This window comes from Cyprinus carpio, chromosome B9 (assembly GCF_018340385.1).
Source record: "Cyprinus carpio isolate SPL01 chromosome B9, ASM1834038v1, whole genome shotgun sequence".
Taxonomy (NCBI): domain Eukaryota; kingdom Metazoa; phylum Chordata; class Actinopteri; order Cypriniformes; family Cyprinidae; genus Cyprinus; species Cyprinus carpio.
Window position 1 is genome coordinate 14,578,162 of NC_056605.1, and position 15,739 is coordinate 14,593,900.

General features: G+C 34.9%; 1 protein-coding gene across 1 annotated transcript in view; it reads right to left on the reverse strand.

Annotated features, from left to right (window-relative positions):
* Positions 1 to 15,739, reverse strand: part of LOC109101704 (UDP-glucose:glycoprotein glucosyltransferase 2-like) — a gene marked incomplete at its 3' end in the record, with an annotated part of 28,858 nt that overhangs the window by 8,781 nt on the left and 4,338 nt on the right. The window contains exons 10-28 of the mRNA XM_042731110.1: positions 15,380 to 15,479; positions 14,787 to 14,847; positions 14,455 to 14,546; positions 14,191 to 14,344; positions 13,787 to 13,906; positions 13,534 to 13,619; positions 13,009 to 13,144; positions 12,633 to 12,764; positions 12,164 to 12,328; positions 10,599 to 10,722; positions 10,295 to 10,393; positions 9,934 to 10,028; positions 7,656 to 7,865; positions 5,306 to 5,437; positions 2,167 to 2,297; positions 1,970 to 2,065; positions 1,397 to 1,499; positions 988 to 1,067; positions 19 to 208 (exon numbers count right to left, since the gene is read on the reverse strand). Coding sequence (XP_042587044.1) covers positions 19 to 208; positions 988 to 1,067; positions 1,397 to 1,499; positions 1,970 to 2,065; positions 2,167 to 2,297; positions 5,306 to 5,437; positions 7,656 to 7,865; positions 9,934 to 10,028; positions 10,295 to 10,393; positions 10,599 to 10,722; positions 12,164 to 12,328; positions 12,633 to 12,764; positions 13,009 to 13,144; positions 13,534 to 13,619; positions 13,787 to 13,906; positions 14,191 to 14,344; positions 14,455 to 14,546; positions 14,787 to 14,847; positions 15,380 to 15,479 — 2,306 coding nt within the window. The remainder of the gene's footprint in view (positions 1 to 18; positions 209 to 987; positions 1,068 to 1,396; positions 1,500 to 1,969; positions 2,066 to 2,166; positions 2,298 to 5,305; positions 5,438 to 7,655; positions 7,866 to 9,933; positions 10,029 to 10,294; positions 10,394 to 10,598; positions 10,723 to 12,163; positions 12,329 to 12,632; positions 12,765 to 13,008; positions 13,145 to 13,533; positions 13,620 to 13,786; positions 13,907 to 14,190; positions 14,345 to 14,454; positions 14,547 to 14,786; positions 14,848 to 15,379; positions 15,480 to 15,739) is intronic.

Genomic DNA, 15,739 nt, shown 5'->3' on the forward strand with positions numbered 1-15,739 from the left:
TAGAGTTAGAATTCATACCTCCTGTAGGTGGATGTTATCTAGATCATATGGGCTCCTGACCGCCTCTACCATCCAGCTCTCTGGGGTGATCATATTAAGAGTGAGCAGAGGGGATTCTGGGATTTCAGTAAAACGGGCCACAGGGCCAGGGGAAAGGGAGTTGTTGCCAAAGAATGTAACATCCGGTTCCAAAACATATTGATAAAAGCTGCCAAAAAGACAAAGGAAATGTATAAAACATCAGTCTTATAAACTAAACTGGAGGTATGTTGTTATTTGGGAACAGCTAGGAATTCCATGACAAAATATTTTCAGTATACTTCTAATCTATACTTCTAACTTCTAAATCTGACTTCAACTTTTTTGGGGAATAAACCAATTATCATAACAAATTTTTTACCTGTATTTTATTACTGATTTTCAGGAAAATTATTTACATAATATCAAAAAAAGAGAGGGAAAAAAATAAAATAACTAAAATAACAGGAAAAGGGACATACATTCTGATTTTGAGGTAAGTAACGGATTATGGTTTACATTACAGTACTCCACCCATTTCTTCCAATATTATATTTTTTCTTTACCGCAGCACGAGATCACGATTTCATATCAATTTCTATGAAATGCAGGTGTCTTAAATCAGTGCAGCTGTGCTAAAAAGTTTGATACATCAGCTAAGGGGTAGTCGGTCCACAGAAAATATAAAACTCACATACAGGGGCTATCAAACTCCAAAAATAGCTTATAGATACCTTATAGATAATCTACAGATTATTAGACAGTGCTTTGTACTGAAAACATGATCCCCCCCCAAGATACTGCATTTGGACTTCACATTAACCATTTTAACAACTGAACTCTGTTAAAAAACAAAAAACAAGATAATACCTGCGGAACAGCACTAGCTGCTATATGAGTGTGTGTGTGTGAGCCTGCGTGTCCCCCGACCCTCTCAGAGCTGAAGTTTAATTAAGCTTTTGCTCTCACCTCTTCAGGGGCATCTCAGACAGTTTGGCTCGACAGTTCATGAACACCTGCACTTTCATATTGACCACTTGACCAAGCACCTGCAGCACACACAGAGAAGAAGACCTGGTTATTAACCACTCACACACTCACAAACAACAGGATTCAGGAGGGAAGCTCCAGGTCACGCTCCACAGGACCACATACAGATGAGCCAACCGCTCTCATTTCACGTTCTACATCTATATAAAAAAAGTTCTTTAAGGATCCACAGACCATAAAAAAATTTATGAAACGAATAGGAAGCTGGACATTAAGAATGATTTTGGAAGCCTCTGCAATGACAAAGCTCATTGTCTCTCAGCTGAATCACAGCACAAACAAGGCCTGAGGAACAAAAGCACTTAGACGTGACCAAAGTTTTACGTACAACTAATAAAGGAGCCAACTTCTGTGTATCTCTGGTGAGAGGATCCACGATGGCAACCACATCATAGAACACCTCATCTTCCCGCTGTGCCAGCTGAAGAACGCTGTTAAAAGACACATCAGGTCAGCTTGATTCATTGGTAGTGTTGGGTTAATGAGAAAAACTGAAGTAGAGGCTTTTAACATGCTGATAACGCAAACGGACTATTTCAGTGTCACAATTCGCTGTGAATATGCATGAATAATAAGAGGAGCTGATCACAGCCATGGAAACCCAGTTGGGTGGAAGGGGTTTATGTTTGAATATGCAGCTGACTCACACTTTCATTGAGTGAGTTGTCTGACTAATCTGTGATTTAGTTTCAGACCCATTTATGAACTGATAAGAGTGATTAATTGAAAAGAACCGATTCAAAGGATACATTTACAAAGCAGACATCATCACTGAGACACTTATGAAACCATGTTATTTTCTATGGTCTGCAATCATAAAAGCGGCAAAAGGGTCTGGTGAAATGCATTGGGGTGAAAGAATTTATTTTCTTTTAAAATACAGACACTCTTAGTACTGCACCTGTGTTTGTCCTTCAGAAATTTGACGTCTTTTCTGGCCTCTCCTTTAGGTGATGCAGTGAGGAGAGCATCTACTTTCATGATTAGATCACTGGCCCTGTGAAGAGCAATAACAGGTTTCAGTCTGCCTCTTACAAACAAATAATATTACATCTACAGTCATATCGACTTGGGGTGACAAGCAAAAACAGTGCATACTTTTGGGCATTCAAGTTCATCTGCTTGATCTTAGATTTGATCTTTTCTGCTGAAGTGCGAAGCGTGATCTTCTCTAGCAGATGGAAATCTTCCACACTAAACTCTTCTTCCTCATCCAATAGACTCAGGACCTAGTCAAGACATTGAGCTCACTGTTAGTCAGAAGTGAAGTTCGGTGGAAGTCACAGGCTGAATTTCAGTTTGCATCTACTATCAGCACCACGGGTCTAAAGTGTCAGCGCATGTGTGCATACATTTGTAGAGCGGCTCAAACTTCTACACCCAGAACCCTTCAAAACCCCCCATATCCAAATAAGAGAAACATTTATATTATTATATCATTTATATGCATGTCCATGGCAGAACATTTTTAATGCTAATCAAAGCAAGGCCAACTGCCAGACTGTCGCTCTGGCTTTTAATAACAACATATTTTCACCCTGAATGTACTCTCAAGTTTTTTAACACAAAATATTAAAGTTAACCAGCTTCTCATTTCTTGCTAGTTTTGTTTTGCATCTTTTCATTTACATTTGGCTAGTGGACCATGTCATCTGCAGAGCAAAACCCTTTAATGGTTTAGAGCCAATAAGACTGCAGCTAAAAGAAATGAATGACAAATACCTCTCATGCCTCAAAAGTGAGTGTGTGTATATATATATATATATATATATATATATATATATATATATATATATATATATATATATATATATATATATATATATATATAAAAACACACAGGTGCATCTCAATAAATTAGAATGTCTTGGAAAAGTTCATTTATTTCAGTAATTCAACTCAAATTGGAAACTTGTGTATTAAATAAATTCAATGCACACAGACTGAAGTAGTTTAAGTCTTTAGTTCTTTTAATTGTGATGATTTTGGCTCACATTTAACAAAAACCCACCAACAAATTAGAATATGGTGACATGCCAATCAGCTAATCAACTCAAAACACCTGCAAAGATTTCCTGTGCCTTCAAAATGGTCTCTCAGTTTAGTTCACTAGGCTACACAATCATGGGGAAGACTGCTGATCTGACAGTTGTCCAGAAGACAATCATTGACACCCTTCACAAGGAGGCTAAGCCACAAACATTCATTGCCAGAGAAGCTGGCTGTTCACAGAGTGCTGTATCCAAGCATGTTAACAGAAAGTTGACCGGAAGGGAAAAGTGTGGAAGAAAAAGATGCACAACCAACTGAGAGAACCGCAGCCTTATGAGGATTGTCAAGCAAAATCGATTCAAGAATTTGAGTGAACTTCACAAGGAATGGACTGAGGCTGGGGTCAAGGCATCAAGCGTCACAGGCGTCTTACCTGGGCTAAGGAGAAGAAGAACTGGACTGTTGCCCAGTGGTCCAAAGTCCTCTTTTCAGATGAGAGCAAGTTTTGTTTTTCATTTGGAAACAAAGGTCCTAGAGTCTGGAGGAAGGGTGGAGAAGCTCATAGCCCAAGTTGCTTGAAGTCCAGTGTTAAGTTTCCACAGTCTGTGATGATTTGGGGTGCAATGTCATCTGCTGGTGTTGGTCCATTGTGTTTTTTGATAACCAAAGTCACTGCACCCGTTTACCAAGAAATTTTGGAGCACTTCATGCTTCCTTCTGCTGACCAGCGTTTTGAAGATGCTGATTTCATTTTCCAGCAGGATTTGGCATCTGCCCACACTGCCAAAAGCACCAAAAGCTGGTTAAATGACCATGGTGTTGGTGTGCTTGACTGGCCAGCAAACTCACCAGACCTGAACCCTAGAGAGAATCTATGGGGTATTGTCAAGAGTAAAATGAGAAAAAAGAGACCAAAAAAATGCAGATGAGCTGAAGGCCACTGTCAAAGAAACCTGGGCTTCCACACCACCTCAGCAGTGCCACAAACTGATCACCTCCATGCCACGCCGAACTGAGGCAGTAATTAAAGCAAAAGGAACCCCTACCCAGTATTGAGTACATGTACAGTAAATGAACATACCTTTCCAGAAGGCCAACAATTCACTAAAATGTTTTTTTTTTTTTTTTTTTTTTTTTTTTATTGGTCTTATGAACTATTCTAATTTGTTGAGATAGTGGATTGGTGGGTTTGTGTTAAATGTGAGCCAAAATCATCACAATTAAAAGAACCAAAGATTTAAACTACTTCAGTCTGTATAAACTGAATTTATTTAATACACAAGTTTCACAATTTGAGTTGAATTAGTGAAATAAATGAACTTTTCCACGACATGCACCTGTATAGCTAAATCTAATGTAATAAATATCAAAATATGGGCATTACAAAACCATTGTGCCTGTATTAGAAAAGTCTATTATTTAGCCCATATCTTATTTTTTTTTTTTTTTTTTATATTTAAGATATATAATTTTTTATATCGGTTACAAAATCACTGTGCCTGTATTAGAAAAGTCTATTATTTAGCCCATATTTTATTTATTTATTTATTTTTATATTTAAGATATATATTTTTTTATATCGGTTACAAAATCACTGTGCCTGTATTAGAAATGTCTATTATTTTGCTCATATTTCAATATTTGTTAATAAATAAATAAACAAACAAACACATAAAACATTAAATGTCACATAAATATACTTAAAAATGTTATAAAAATACTTAAATATATATTTTAACCCTGTTTTATATGAATTATCTAATAAACCCAAAGAAAATAGCGGAAATTATGAAATCATAACTTTTTTTAGGATGAAGAAAAATTCTGGGGATCACTTTGGTGAGTTGGGGAAGGATGGCATGTCACTGATGTTTGAGGCTGCAGCCCATTTTGTGCTTGTCTGTCAACAAAGACTCTGCTGAAAAAAGCACAGCATTATGACAGTTCGGCCATTCCATGTGACCTGTGACCCCTGCAGCAGAGGATGCTGAGTGGACGCTGGTGAATTAACGCCAGGCTTCATCTCCTCACAGGTTAGGACAGGCCAAGCAAACTGCTTAATACTGAGTCAACAAAATGAGCGTTCCCATGTGAGGGACCAACCGGTGATACCTTAGAGTTCAGACTATTTATCATCCAGATCAGCGGTCTGTGCCATAGGTCATTTGGTTATAAATGATTTCATAACTTTCATGGAAATTATCTTTAGTTGACCAAAGGAGGAGGGGTTGTTTGTGAATCTCACCCTGCCGTTGCTGACTACAGCTCTCTGTCCAGCTTTCAGCTTCAGAACTTCCTTACAGTACTTCTGCTGGCTGTGCAGGAAGTCCACCTCCATTGTGTTGAACTTCTTCTCAAAGGCATCATGGTCCATACCCTAAAGGAGACCAAACACATATTTAACACTTAAATACCTGAAAAGGCAACATAAATAATTACTACTTGGAAGAAAAAAAATCAGCAGCTACTAGCATACTCCAGTCTTTGATATCACATGATCTTCCAGAAATCATCGTAATATATGCTGATTTGTTGCTCAAGAAACATTTCTTATTATTACCAATGTTGAAAACAGCTATATGCTTACTATATGTATATATATATATATATATATATATATATATATATATATATATATATATATATATATATATATATATATATATATATATATATATATATTATATATATATATATATATATATATATATATATATATATATATATATATATATATATATATATATATATATATATATATATATATATATATATATATATATATATAATACATACTGGATCTTTACTGTCTGTCACAAAGATTAATTATTTTCAGAATAATAATTCTTCTGAATAAATTTCGCACTGAAGACATAGGGGGTGAAATCTTGTGTGACCCCTGGTTTGGACTGAGTTGAACTGTAGTGTAGCAAAAATGTGGAAAGAACAAATCGATCAGCTCATTAGTTTGTTTTTTTTTTTTTTTTATTTGTTGTAATTTTTTTTTTTTGAGTTATTGACAACTAAAGGGGGCCCATTTGTGCAAGTGCAGTCATTAGAGTATTTTGAGAGGAGTATTAAATTTTCTAGACCTATGAAAAATGTGTTGCCATTGGAGACCGTGTAGCGCTAATCAATCATTAAATATTTTCACTTATCAGACTTGTAATGAAAAATGGCTTCAGAGCCAATAAGAAATCTCGGGTGTATGAGCTGTGCAGAGTCAGATTATTAGTGATTCCAGCATTTGGCCCTTATGAAAAGGAACAAAATGCTAATATCAGCACAACAACTCTCCCTGCCATCCAATAATAGAGCCATTACAGGTCCCAGACACGATCTCTTAGGGAACCAAGAATCTCTCTCCAACCATTTTCAACTAATTTAACTCAGGAATGCGGGGTTGGATGGAACACTTTCTCTTATCTTATATGTTATGTACAGTTGCGGTTGTAGGAGATACACGGCAGCTATTCCCAGAAATGCTGTTTGTGTGCAAGTCTGAGAAAATTACATGTGGTTGAGTGGTTTTCACTGGATGTGGTAATGGGGTGAAGGCACACCATGGAAAAGAAGAGAGGCCCTGCTTGTGTCATTTCATGGTGATAACAGGAGGAAACTATAAAAGCTGACACAAGACACAAGCCTTCTAGACTGCAAGTGGGAGGACAAAAGCTGCCATGTTTTAAGAAAATACATTAAATGAAAGCAATACATCATAAAAGGCAGCACATTACAATCATTTTAACAATTAAAAAGTGTTGAAACTATGTAAAAGATCAATTTATATTAAAGCTAATGATGCACCATATATCTGTATTATATTGGTTACTGGACAATATTTAAGATTAAATCCATTCTATTATATACTGATAATTTAATTAGTGTGTGTATATATATATATATATATATATATATATATATATATATATATATATATATATATATATATATATATATATATATATATATATATATATATATATATATATATATATATATATACAGACAAATACACACACGTGCACACACACACATATATTGTCCATATGGATGAAGTTACGTTTTAAAAACACTAATAATTTGATAACACTTAATTAATATCCACCTTTTATACTGTACACTATAAGTTTGTAATGTCTAAATTCACTCGTAGTACTTGTAACAATGTAGAATTGAAATATCATCCATGTTTATTATTTTCCGTATTGACCAAAAATGTAATATCGGTGTACCCCTAACAGTTTTTTTTTTTTTTTTTTTAGTTGTATAAAATGTTCTGTCTCCTAAATCTGGTTGTATCTTGAGGTCATTCATTTACATCAATATAATTCTATAATAATCTTGCAGCCATAAACAGCCAACATGGAATTAACAATCTGTATTTCTGTAATATACTTTCTGGTCTTTCAAATCAAACTGACGGGAGAACAGCACATATCCAGCAACTTAACTCAAGTGACATAAATTAAAATGGAAAAAGAAAAAAAGACAGACAGGCTAGAAAAGAACAGGTGTGTTAAGATAAATCCAAGTCAAAATGCTCTACACATAATTCCACATTACCCAGACACAGTATTTCACACTCCACTGACCTGTTTAAGTAAGTGCTTAATCTTAGTGCCTTGTTTGAGGAGCTCCACATTTTCTTCTTTGAGGAGTTTTAGGGAGAAGTCGAGCATGTTCTTGCTGCTTTGGGTGAGGAGAGAAGCCCAGACGGCTCGGTACAGAGCACTGTTGTCCTCTGTGGGCTTTCCACTGGGGTTATTGATCACCCCGACACGACAGTTGGAGCTGCTGGATTTCTGCAAACAAACACCGTGGATTAGAGACTCTCTCCAAAAGGAGACCACAGCAAACCAGTAACATAAACGATGCGATTATGAACGTCTTAAAACATTTGGGTAAGTTTACTTACATATAGAGATTTCGGGAGGAAGAATCGTGATATTAGTAAAGTTACTTGTATGTAAAAAAATCAAAAACAAAACAACCAAAGAAAAAACCATAAGAACAGATTCGATTGAGCAGAAGAAACTTCTTTCAAAAACATTAAAAATAGTAATGTTTCCAAACTTTTGACCTGTACTGTATATATATATATATATATATATATATATACACATACACACTAGGGGTATGCCGGTATCAAATTTTCCTGTTGCGATTAATTGATAATGTTTTGTCACGGTATGCGGTATTATCACGGTATTGAAATTAAGTTTAAAAAAAGTGGTCATAATACAGTGAAACAGGTTAAAAAACATTTTTCTTATAACAAAAATAACTGAACATTTAAATACAATAAAGCAATATAAAAAAATATATTTAAAATGAAAAGTTTTACACCAATTAAAGTGCAAAAGAACTTTAAAGACCCAAAGGTATCACTTTACAATAAGACCTCATTAGTTAACCTTAGCTAATGCATTAACATTCACAATGAGCAATAGCTACATTTGCTACAGAAGTTACTAATCTTAATTAAAAAATTCAAGTCTTAGCTCATGTTAGCTCATTAAATAACAAAGTTGCAACTTTCGATTTTAACAATGTGTTATTAAATATTGGAATACCTAAGATTAATGAATGTTCAGAAGAATTTTTAATTGGCAGTTTGTTAACTAATGAAGCCCTAATGTAAAGTGTTAATGAACAATAAAGAATCAAAACACTTTCAAACAATATATAGGGCATGTTGTAGTCCAGATTAAAATTCAAAAATTTATGGAAATATATAAATATTATTTTATATTATTTAAATGTTTAGAAAGTAGCAGCTGCTTTTATTTATGGGGTCTCCAGGGTAAGGGCTGCATTTTCTGCAGTTTAGCGCCATCTGCTGTCAGAGAGTGAATGTGCTTTCATTCAGCATGTCTCTCACGTGTTCCCCCATGTACCTCTCATGCGTGCTTGTTTACATCAGAGCTCACACGCGTCTTTAAAGCAGCATGCAATGGTGTTGTGCATTTTGACCAGTTGATGGGAAAAGTATTCTTAAAATGCATTCCAAATTCGGAATACTTTGTAATATATAATTATTCTCGGTATTTAGAAGTGCCCACGATAACAATATCGTGCATAATAAATATCGCATTACCGAATATCGGCACATGTCTAATACACACACACACACACACACACACACACACACACACACACACACACTATAACAACTGGTCAAAAGTTTGTGATCATTATGGTTTGTAGTTTTTTTTTAAAATTGTTATGTTTTTTTAATCAAGGCTGCATTTATTTGATCAAAAATACAGAAAAAAACTTTAATCTTGCAAAATATTATTACAATATAAAATAACGTTTTTTACTTTAATATCCTTTAAAGTACTCCAGTATAAAGTGCCACATGATCCTTATGAAATCATTCTAATATGCTGATTTATTATTAGAATTATCAAGGTTGGCAACAGTTGTGCTGCCAAACATTTTTTTTGGAAACTGCGATACATTTTCAGGATTCTTTGATGAATAAAAAATTAAAAAGAACAGCATTTATTCAAAATATAAATCTTTATATATAAAAAAAAGTATTTTTTTTTCCTACTATGGAAATCAATGGCAAGCACCAACTGTTTGATTACCAGCAATCTTCAAAATATCTTCTATGTTCAACATAAGAAAGCAACTCATACAGGTTTGGAACGACATGAGGGTGAGTAAATGATGACAGAATTTTCATTTTTGGGTGAACTATCCCTTTAACTCTGTATTTTGTTCATTAACCAACACCAGAAGAATGCTTTCAAAGATGAACTGCTCTCAGATTAATTACTAAGATGCACGTGTGCCTCTGCTCTCTGAAGATGCAATTCCTGTGGTTACAACTAATTGGAAATAAAAACTGCAGTAGTTTACCATATGTTTCAAGGCGTTCCGGAGCAACTGCCTCCCAGAGGGCTGTTCAATATCTGCTACAATCCACATGGTCACTCCGTATAACACCTCCTCTTCTACAGAAGAAGTAAAAAATGTTACTTAAGAATAATGCTTTTTTAGAAAAACACAGATTGGATAGGTTTTTAGCCAAGATGACTACATGTATTGTGTGTTAAATTATTGAAAGTAACATTAAACCAACAATGCAATCTTAACTATGATGTTACACTAGCAGTATTAGCAGTGCACTGTCAAACCCTTGACAATTTATGGCAGCTACTAAAAACATTATAAAATATAAAACCCCTCACAAAATATGAATTAAAAAGTCACGACTCACCTTCTCTGATGAAATACTTTATTTTCTTAGAGACAACTGCTGTTTTGTCTTTGGAGTCCAAGTATGAGAACATAGTTGTGTCATCCCAGTCATCAGCAACTATTTGTTCAATTATGACAGACATTATTAATGCAGTTAATAATGAACACTGTAAAGGTATGGGTAATGATATGTTGATGATAGTGATGTGACAAAATTATTTTGAAGGAGATTGCAGAGTGTGACCGTGACAGTGACAATGATATGGTGAGATGACAGATCAATACTGGCACAGGTTTGGGTCAGGTGATCATTAAAGGGCTACCTGGCGAGGAAGTGAAATCCAGATATCGCCTCTCAGAGCTTAGAATGAGAGGGTTGATACGGGGAACTACATTGGCCTGCTCCATTAGGAAGTCCACCACATCAACACTCTCAGTGATCTGACCCTGGATATGACAGGAAACGCCTTAGAACTTGCTAACCAACCACATTTAGAGGATTACAGTCAACAAATCACATCACATAGATGTATGCGTGACAAAAATAAATGGTCAAACCAATGAATTTGAAGAAACCGAGTTAGAGCTGCACGATTCTGGATAAACTGAGAATCACAATTTTTTTTGTCTCAAATAGAGATCACAATTCTCCCACGATTCTAAACTAAACAAAATAATGTGTGACAAAATATTATTGCTGCAGTCTATTTAAAAGCGTTTAATTAATTTGAATGGATTATTAAACATTTTAATATACACTACCAGTCCAAAAGTTTTTTAAAGAATTCTCCTCCGTCACAAAGCCTACATTTATTTAAAATAACTGCTTTCTATTGAAATATATTTTAAACTGTAATTTATTCCTGTGATCAAAGCTGAATTTTCAGTAGTCTTCAGTGTCACATGATCCTTTAGAAATCATTGTAATATGCTGATTTGCTGTACAAAAAAACATTTTTATTGTCATTATTATTATCATCATTATCATCATTTAAAACACTTGAGTAAATTTTTTCAGGATTCTTTGATGGATAGAAAGCTCAGCATTTATCTGAAAAAAGCTTGAAGTCAGTAGTTTTTTTTTGGTGTGTGTGGGGGGGGGGTTATATAAGTTAATACTTTTATTTAGCAAGGTTCCTTTAAATTGATCAAAAGTGACAAAAAGACATTTATTACAAAAGATTTCTATTTCACATAAATGCTGTTCTTCTGAACTTTCCATCAAAGAAACCTGAAAAAAAATCTACTCAACTGTTTTCAACATAATAATAATAAATGTTTTTTTGAGCTGCAAATCAGAATATTAGAATGATTTCTGAAGGATCGTGTGACACTGAAGACTGGAGTAATGATGCTGAAAATTATGTTTTGAAATCACAGGGATAAATTACATTCAAATAGAAAGCAGTTATTTTAAATTGTAAAAATATTTAAAATTTTTACTGTTTTTGCTGTACTTTGGATCAAATAAATGCAGGCTTGAAGCGCTGTTATTTAAAGCGCAGTTACTTTCAAAAGGGGATTTGTTATATTTGGATCGCTGCCATAGACATCAATGTTTATATCTGAACTAGAAACTTTTACCCCAGTATTTCTGTGATAATATGAATGACTGTAAGACAGAAATAATACTGTGTAGTTGAAAAGACAGTTTGTGAAGATGTTTCTTAACCAAGCATGGTAAGTGCTCTCTCTGCGTCAGCGGCAGTGCGAACACAGATTTGAATGATCCGGCTTTGACTTTGTCAAAGGTTTAACAGACTTGGGGAATCGTTGTCATTTAGAAATAAGATTGCGTGGGTGTCTGAATCGAGATCGCTATCTTTCAACGATTAATCATGCAGCTCTAAACACAGTTAGAGATATAAAGCCAAAAAAGGTACCCAACCATAAAGACAGCTCTCTGGAAGAAGTTGGTAGTTTCCATGATTTTCTGCAGAAGAACCGTCTCTAGTTCTTCTGGGTCCATCTCCTCACTACTGAGTGGAATACCATTGAACAGACCCACTGGTAAAGCACCTAAACCACTCTTTCTGTAAAAAACTCCTCCAGCCTGAAAAAAACACATCATACTAAACATTCATAAAGGCACTGACATCTATTTCCAAATTAAATCTTAAGTCCATGATTTCCTAGGAATTTTCAACAAGCATTGGTTTATATTTAACAATGTAATAAAAATCATCTTGCCATTTTTTAAGTTATTTCAATTGTAAAAATGCAATGTGCACTGAAAATATTTTGTATGTAATTCTCTGCACATTAAACTTGGGATTTTCTTTTTTTTTTTTTTTTTTTACAGGAAACGTACATACAGCAGTTTAAACTGATTTTTTTGCACTGTGTAATAGCATCACCTTTCTGTTGTCATCATAGCTTGAGTCCACTCCAAGAATTCTGGCAGCATTTGCTTTTGGAAATTTCTTTTTCAGATATGCAGTTACTGTATCCACAGAGAGAGTCTCTCCGACTTCAACCCTGTTATATACCTGTATATCACAAAAAAAAAAAACAATAGAATTTAATGACTAAATTAGCACATTTACATTCACAGAAGTCATCTTTGGATATCCCTCCTTCAATGAATGTCTTGAACAAAAGAATGTGTACATTATAACTGAAAATATCTGCTATAGTACACAGTATAAACCAAGCCTTCAAATATCACACTAAATGTGAAGGAGAAGTAAATCTGATTTAAAAGAGAGTCAGAGCAACCACAAAGATACTCACTGACACCATGGACGTAAAAGCCTGTGCTTCATCATACTCCTCTGAGATGTAGTTTAACAGCCTAAAGAGAGCAACACCTGCATCCAAATACCCATCCACTTTATCATCTGCACTGACAACCAGCACAAACCCAATCCTAAGAGACACGGAAACATAAATGCATATCAAATCTGGCATAAAATCTCACCAACCATAAAATGATCAACAAATAAAACTGAACAGTACCAAAGGGCTCATGATAATAAAATGAGGTTTGTTTGTTTGTTGAATGTATAACGTCAGCTGCTTATTGCATAGTTACTTACCAAACAGATAAAAATGGACATGAAATATTGATTTGATACATAAGAAACCATTAAGTGATATGAAAATGAGCTATGTAAGGGATTTTCTGTGAAAATGGTCCATTCTACAGTTTAGCAGTCATAATTAAAAAGTTAACAATCAGAATCACAGACATATTTCAGTACAAGTCATATATATAAATGAAAAAATTTATTAAATGCTATTGTGGAGTGCACATACCTGAGAGGAATGTTATGTTTGTAAAATAGTTCTGCTAATTTCACCAGCTCAATGCTCTCTTCTTGTATTGGGTCAAGAAACAGAACCTGCAAACAACAGATAAAACCATTTTTCACTTTTTCACAAATTCATACAAAATGGGTCTGCAGCAGTGCTAAAAAGGGGTATAAACATCCCTGCATGAACCTGCGCAGTGCGCACACAGCTAGATTTCAGCTTAGACTATAATCAACTCACAAGCAAGTTGACTCACCAGGTTATAGAAGTTACGGCGTATTTGTCGAATAACTCCAGGAAATGTTGCTCTGAGGAGCTCCTGGACACTTGAGGGCCAGTGACGATACATGGAGTCCTTCTCAATATCATTAGCCCACTAGAAAAAGACAGACATTTGTTACATTGTGAAAGCCTTTATGTAAGCAGTGAACACCCATTTTATCTGCAGCTTGGGTTCCAGAAGTATTTTATCCATTTAACTTTAGCATTAGCAAAAATGAAACAAACTCATGAAGCTCATGGCAGGTCAGTCTTAAAAGGTTCTATTATACATTAATCAGTTAGTACTAAAACCAATTTCTCTATGTAGACTTAAAATATGATATTTTACTTCAAGAATTCCAGAGCTCTACAACCACACTCAAATAACTAGCATCTTACCATAATGGATGAGTGGCGGATGTCCAGAGCGTAGCTGTCCTCTACAGTGGTTGATGATGGTAAATGCAGGAACTTACTAACACTGCTTCCTTTGATGCCAAGGTTATGAAGACCTTCGAGAATCTTAGCCTCGGTTCTGAGAATGTCCAGGATGCTACAGAGCAGTTGAGAATGAACAAATTTAGAGAATGAGTTTAAACATGTTGAGGAACGTTAGTGGTGCCAGCTTCCAGCTGGTAAGAGGATCTTGCACTGGGATCATACCTGAAAGCGTTATGAATGTCCAGGTCAACGTGTATTCCATTAATAAACAGACCGGCATCTCCAGGTTGGATCCCCATCGACTCACTCAACCTCTGAAATTTAAGGACCAGTCAGCTACACCATCACTTTATGGACTTCACATCATTCAGTATGGACATGATTTGCTGAAACATGATCTTTTTGTATTGGATTCTTCATCTGAGACTCTCAAGACACTCCAGAGTACTGATCAAACTTTTCTAAAAATAAATCACAAAAATCCTGGCCCACATGGCTGCACTTGAAACTTTTTTTTACAGTGCTCATCAGAAAAGTTGTTGATAAAACCTTACCTTTTGATTGTCTTCTATTTCTTTCCTCATGTCTTGGTTTACGGCCACTCTTGTCAGTGATCTGTAGCGACAGTAAAACATGTACAGTCAGTACCAGCTCTCGCCAACATCCCAGAACAGTCATTAAAACTCATTTTAATCTCAGAAAACCTGTTCCCTCTTAGACGCCATATCTGCTATGCTGACAAACAGTAAACCACAGTAACTCTGACTCGGCATATTCTGAACACCGCACATAAAGCTGTCTTGAGCAGCAGTGGAGGAAAGTCACAATCACACATTAAAAATGACCTACACATAACGCATATGCATGCATTCTGTGCTGCTATACATGCAAAAATGCATAGTTGAGTATTCTACAAAAATAACTGTTAAAAATATTCCTGTTCTCAACATTTTTAATGTTTAAATAATTTTCTTTTAATCATTGGACTTAATAAGGATTATATAAGGATGAACCTTTTAAAAGGCAACATTGGTGTAAATCTTTCCTTTCTTCTATTTGAGTTCTGATGCAGAGAGTTGTAACAAAGGTAATGATTTCTGTCTAGGATTTTCTCAGAGAAACCAAGACTGAATTTCAGATTCTTTACCTGGCTTTGCTTGGGAAATTTTGGCTGAGGTCTTGCATCAATTTGAGAGAATCAAACTTTGGCACAGTCATGATCCGAGATGCTGCCTGGAAACTGAGGTCTATTGGAAAGACAGAAAAAGGCATTTTAAAATCTTTGTTAAACGAGCCAATCATCCATGAAAAAATTACTGCAATGCAAGAGTTAGTTAAAATTATTCATAATTAAAATATTAATCTAAAATTTTGTAATTAAACGAACAGCTGAATTCAACATTGTCATGATTTACGAAAACACAAAATAATTCTGAAGAATCATTATTATAATAATTATAATAGGATACATTATGGTATGGTTTTTTGTGTTCCAAGAAAGCAAGAA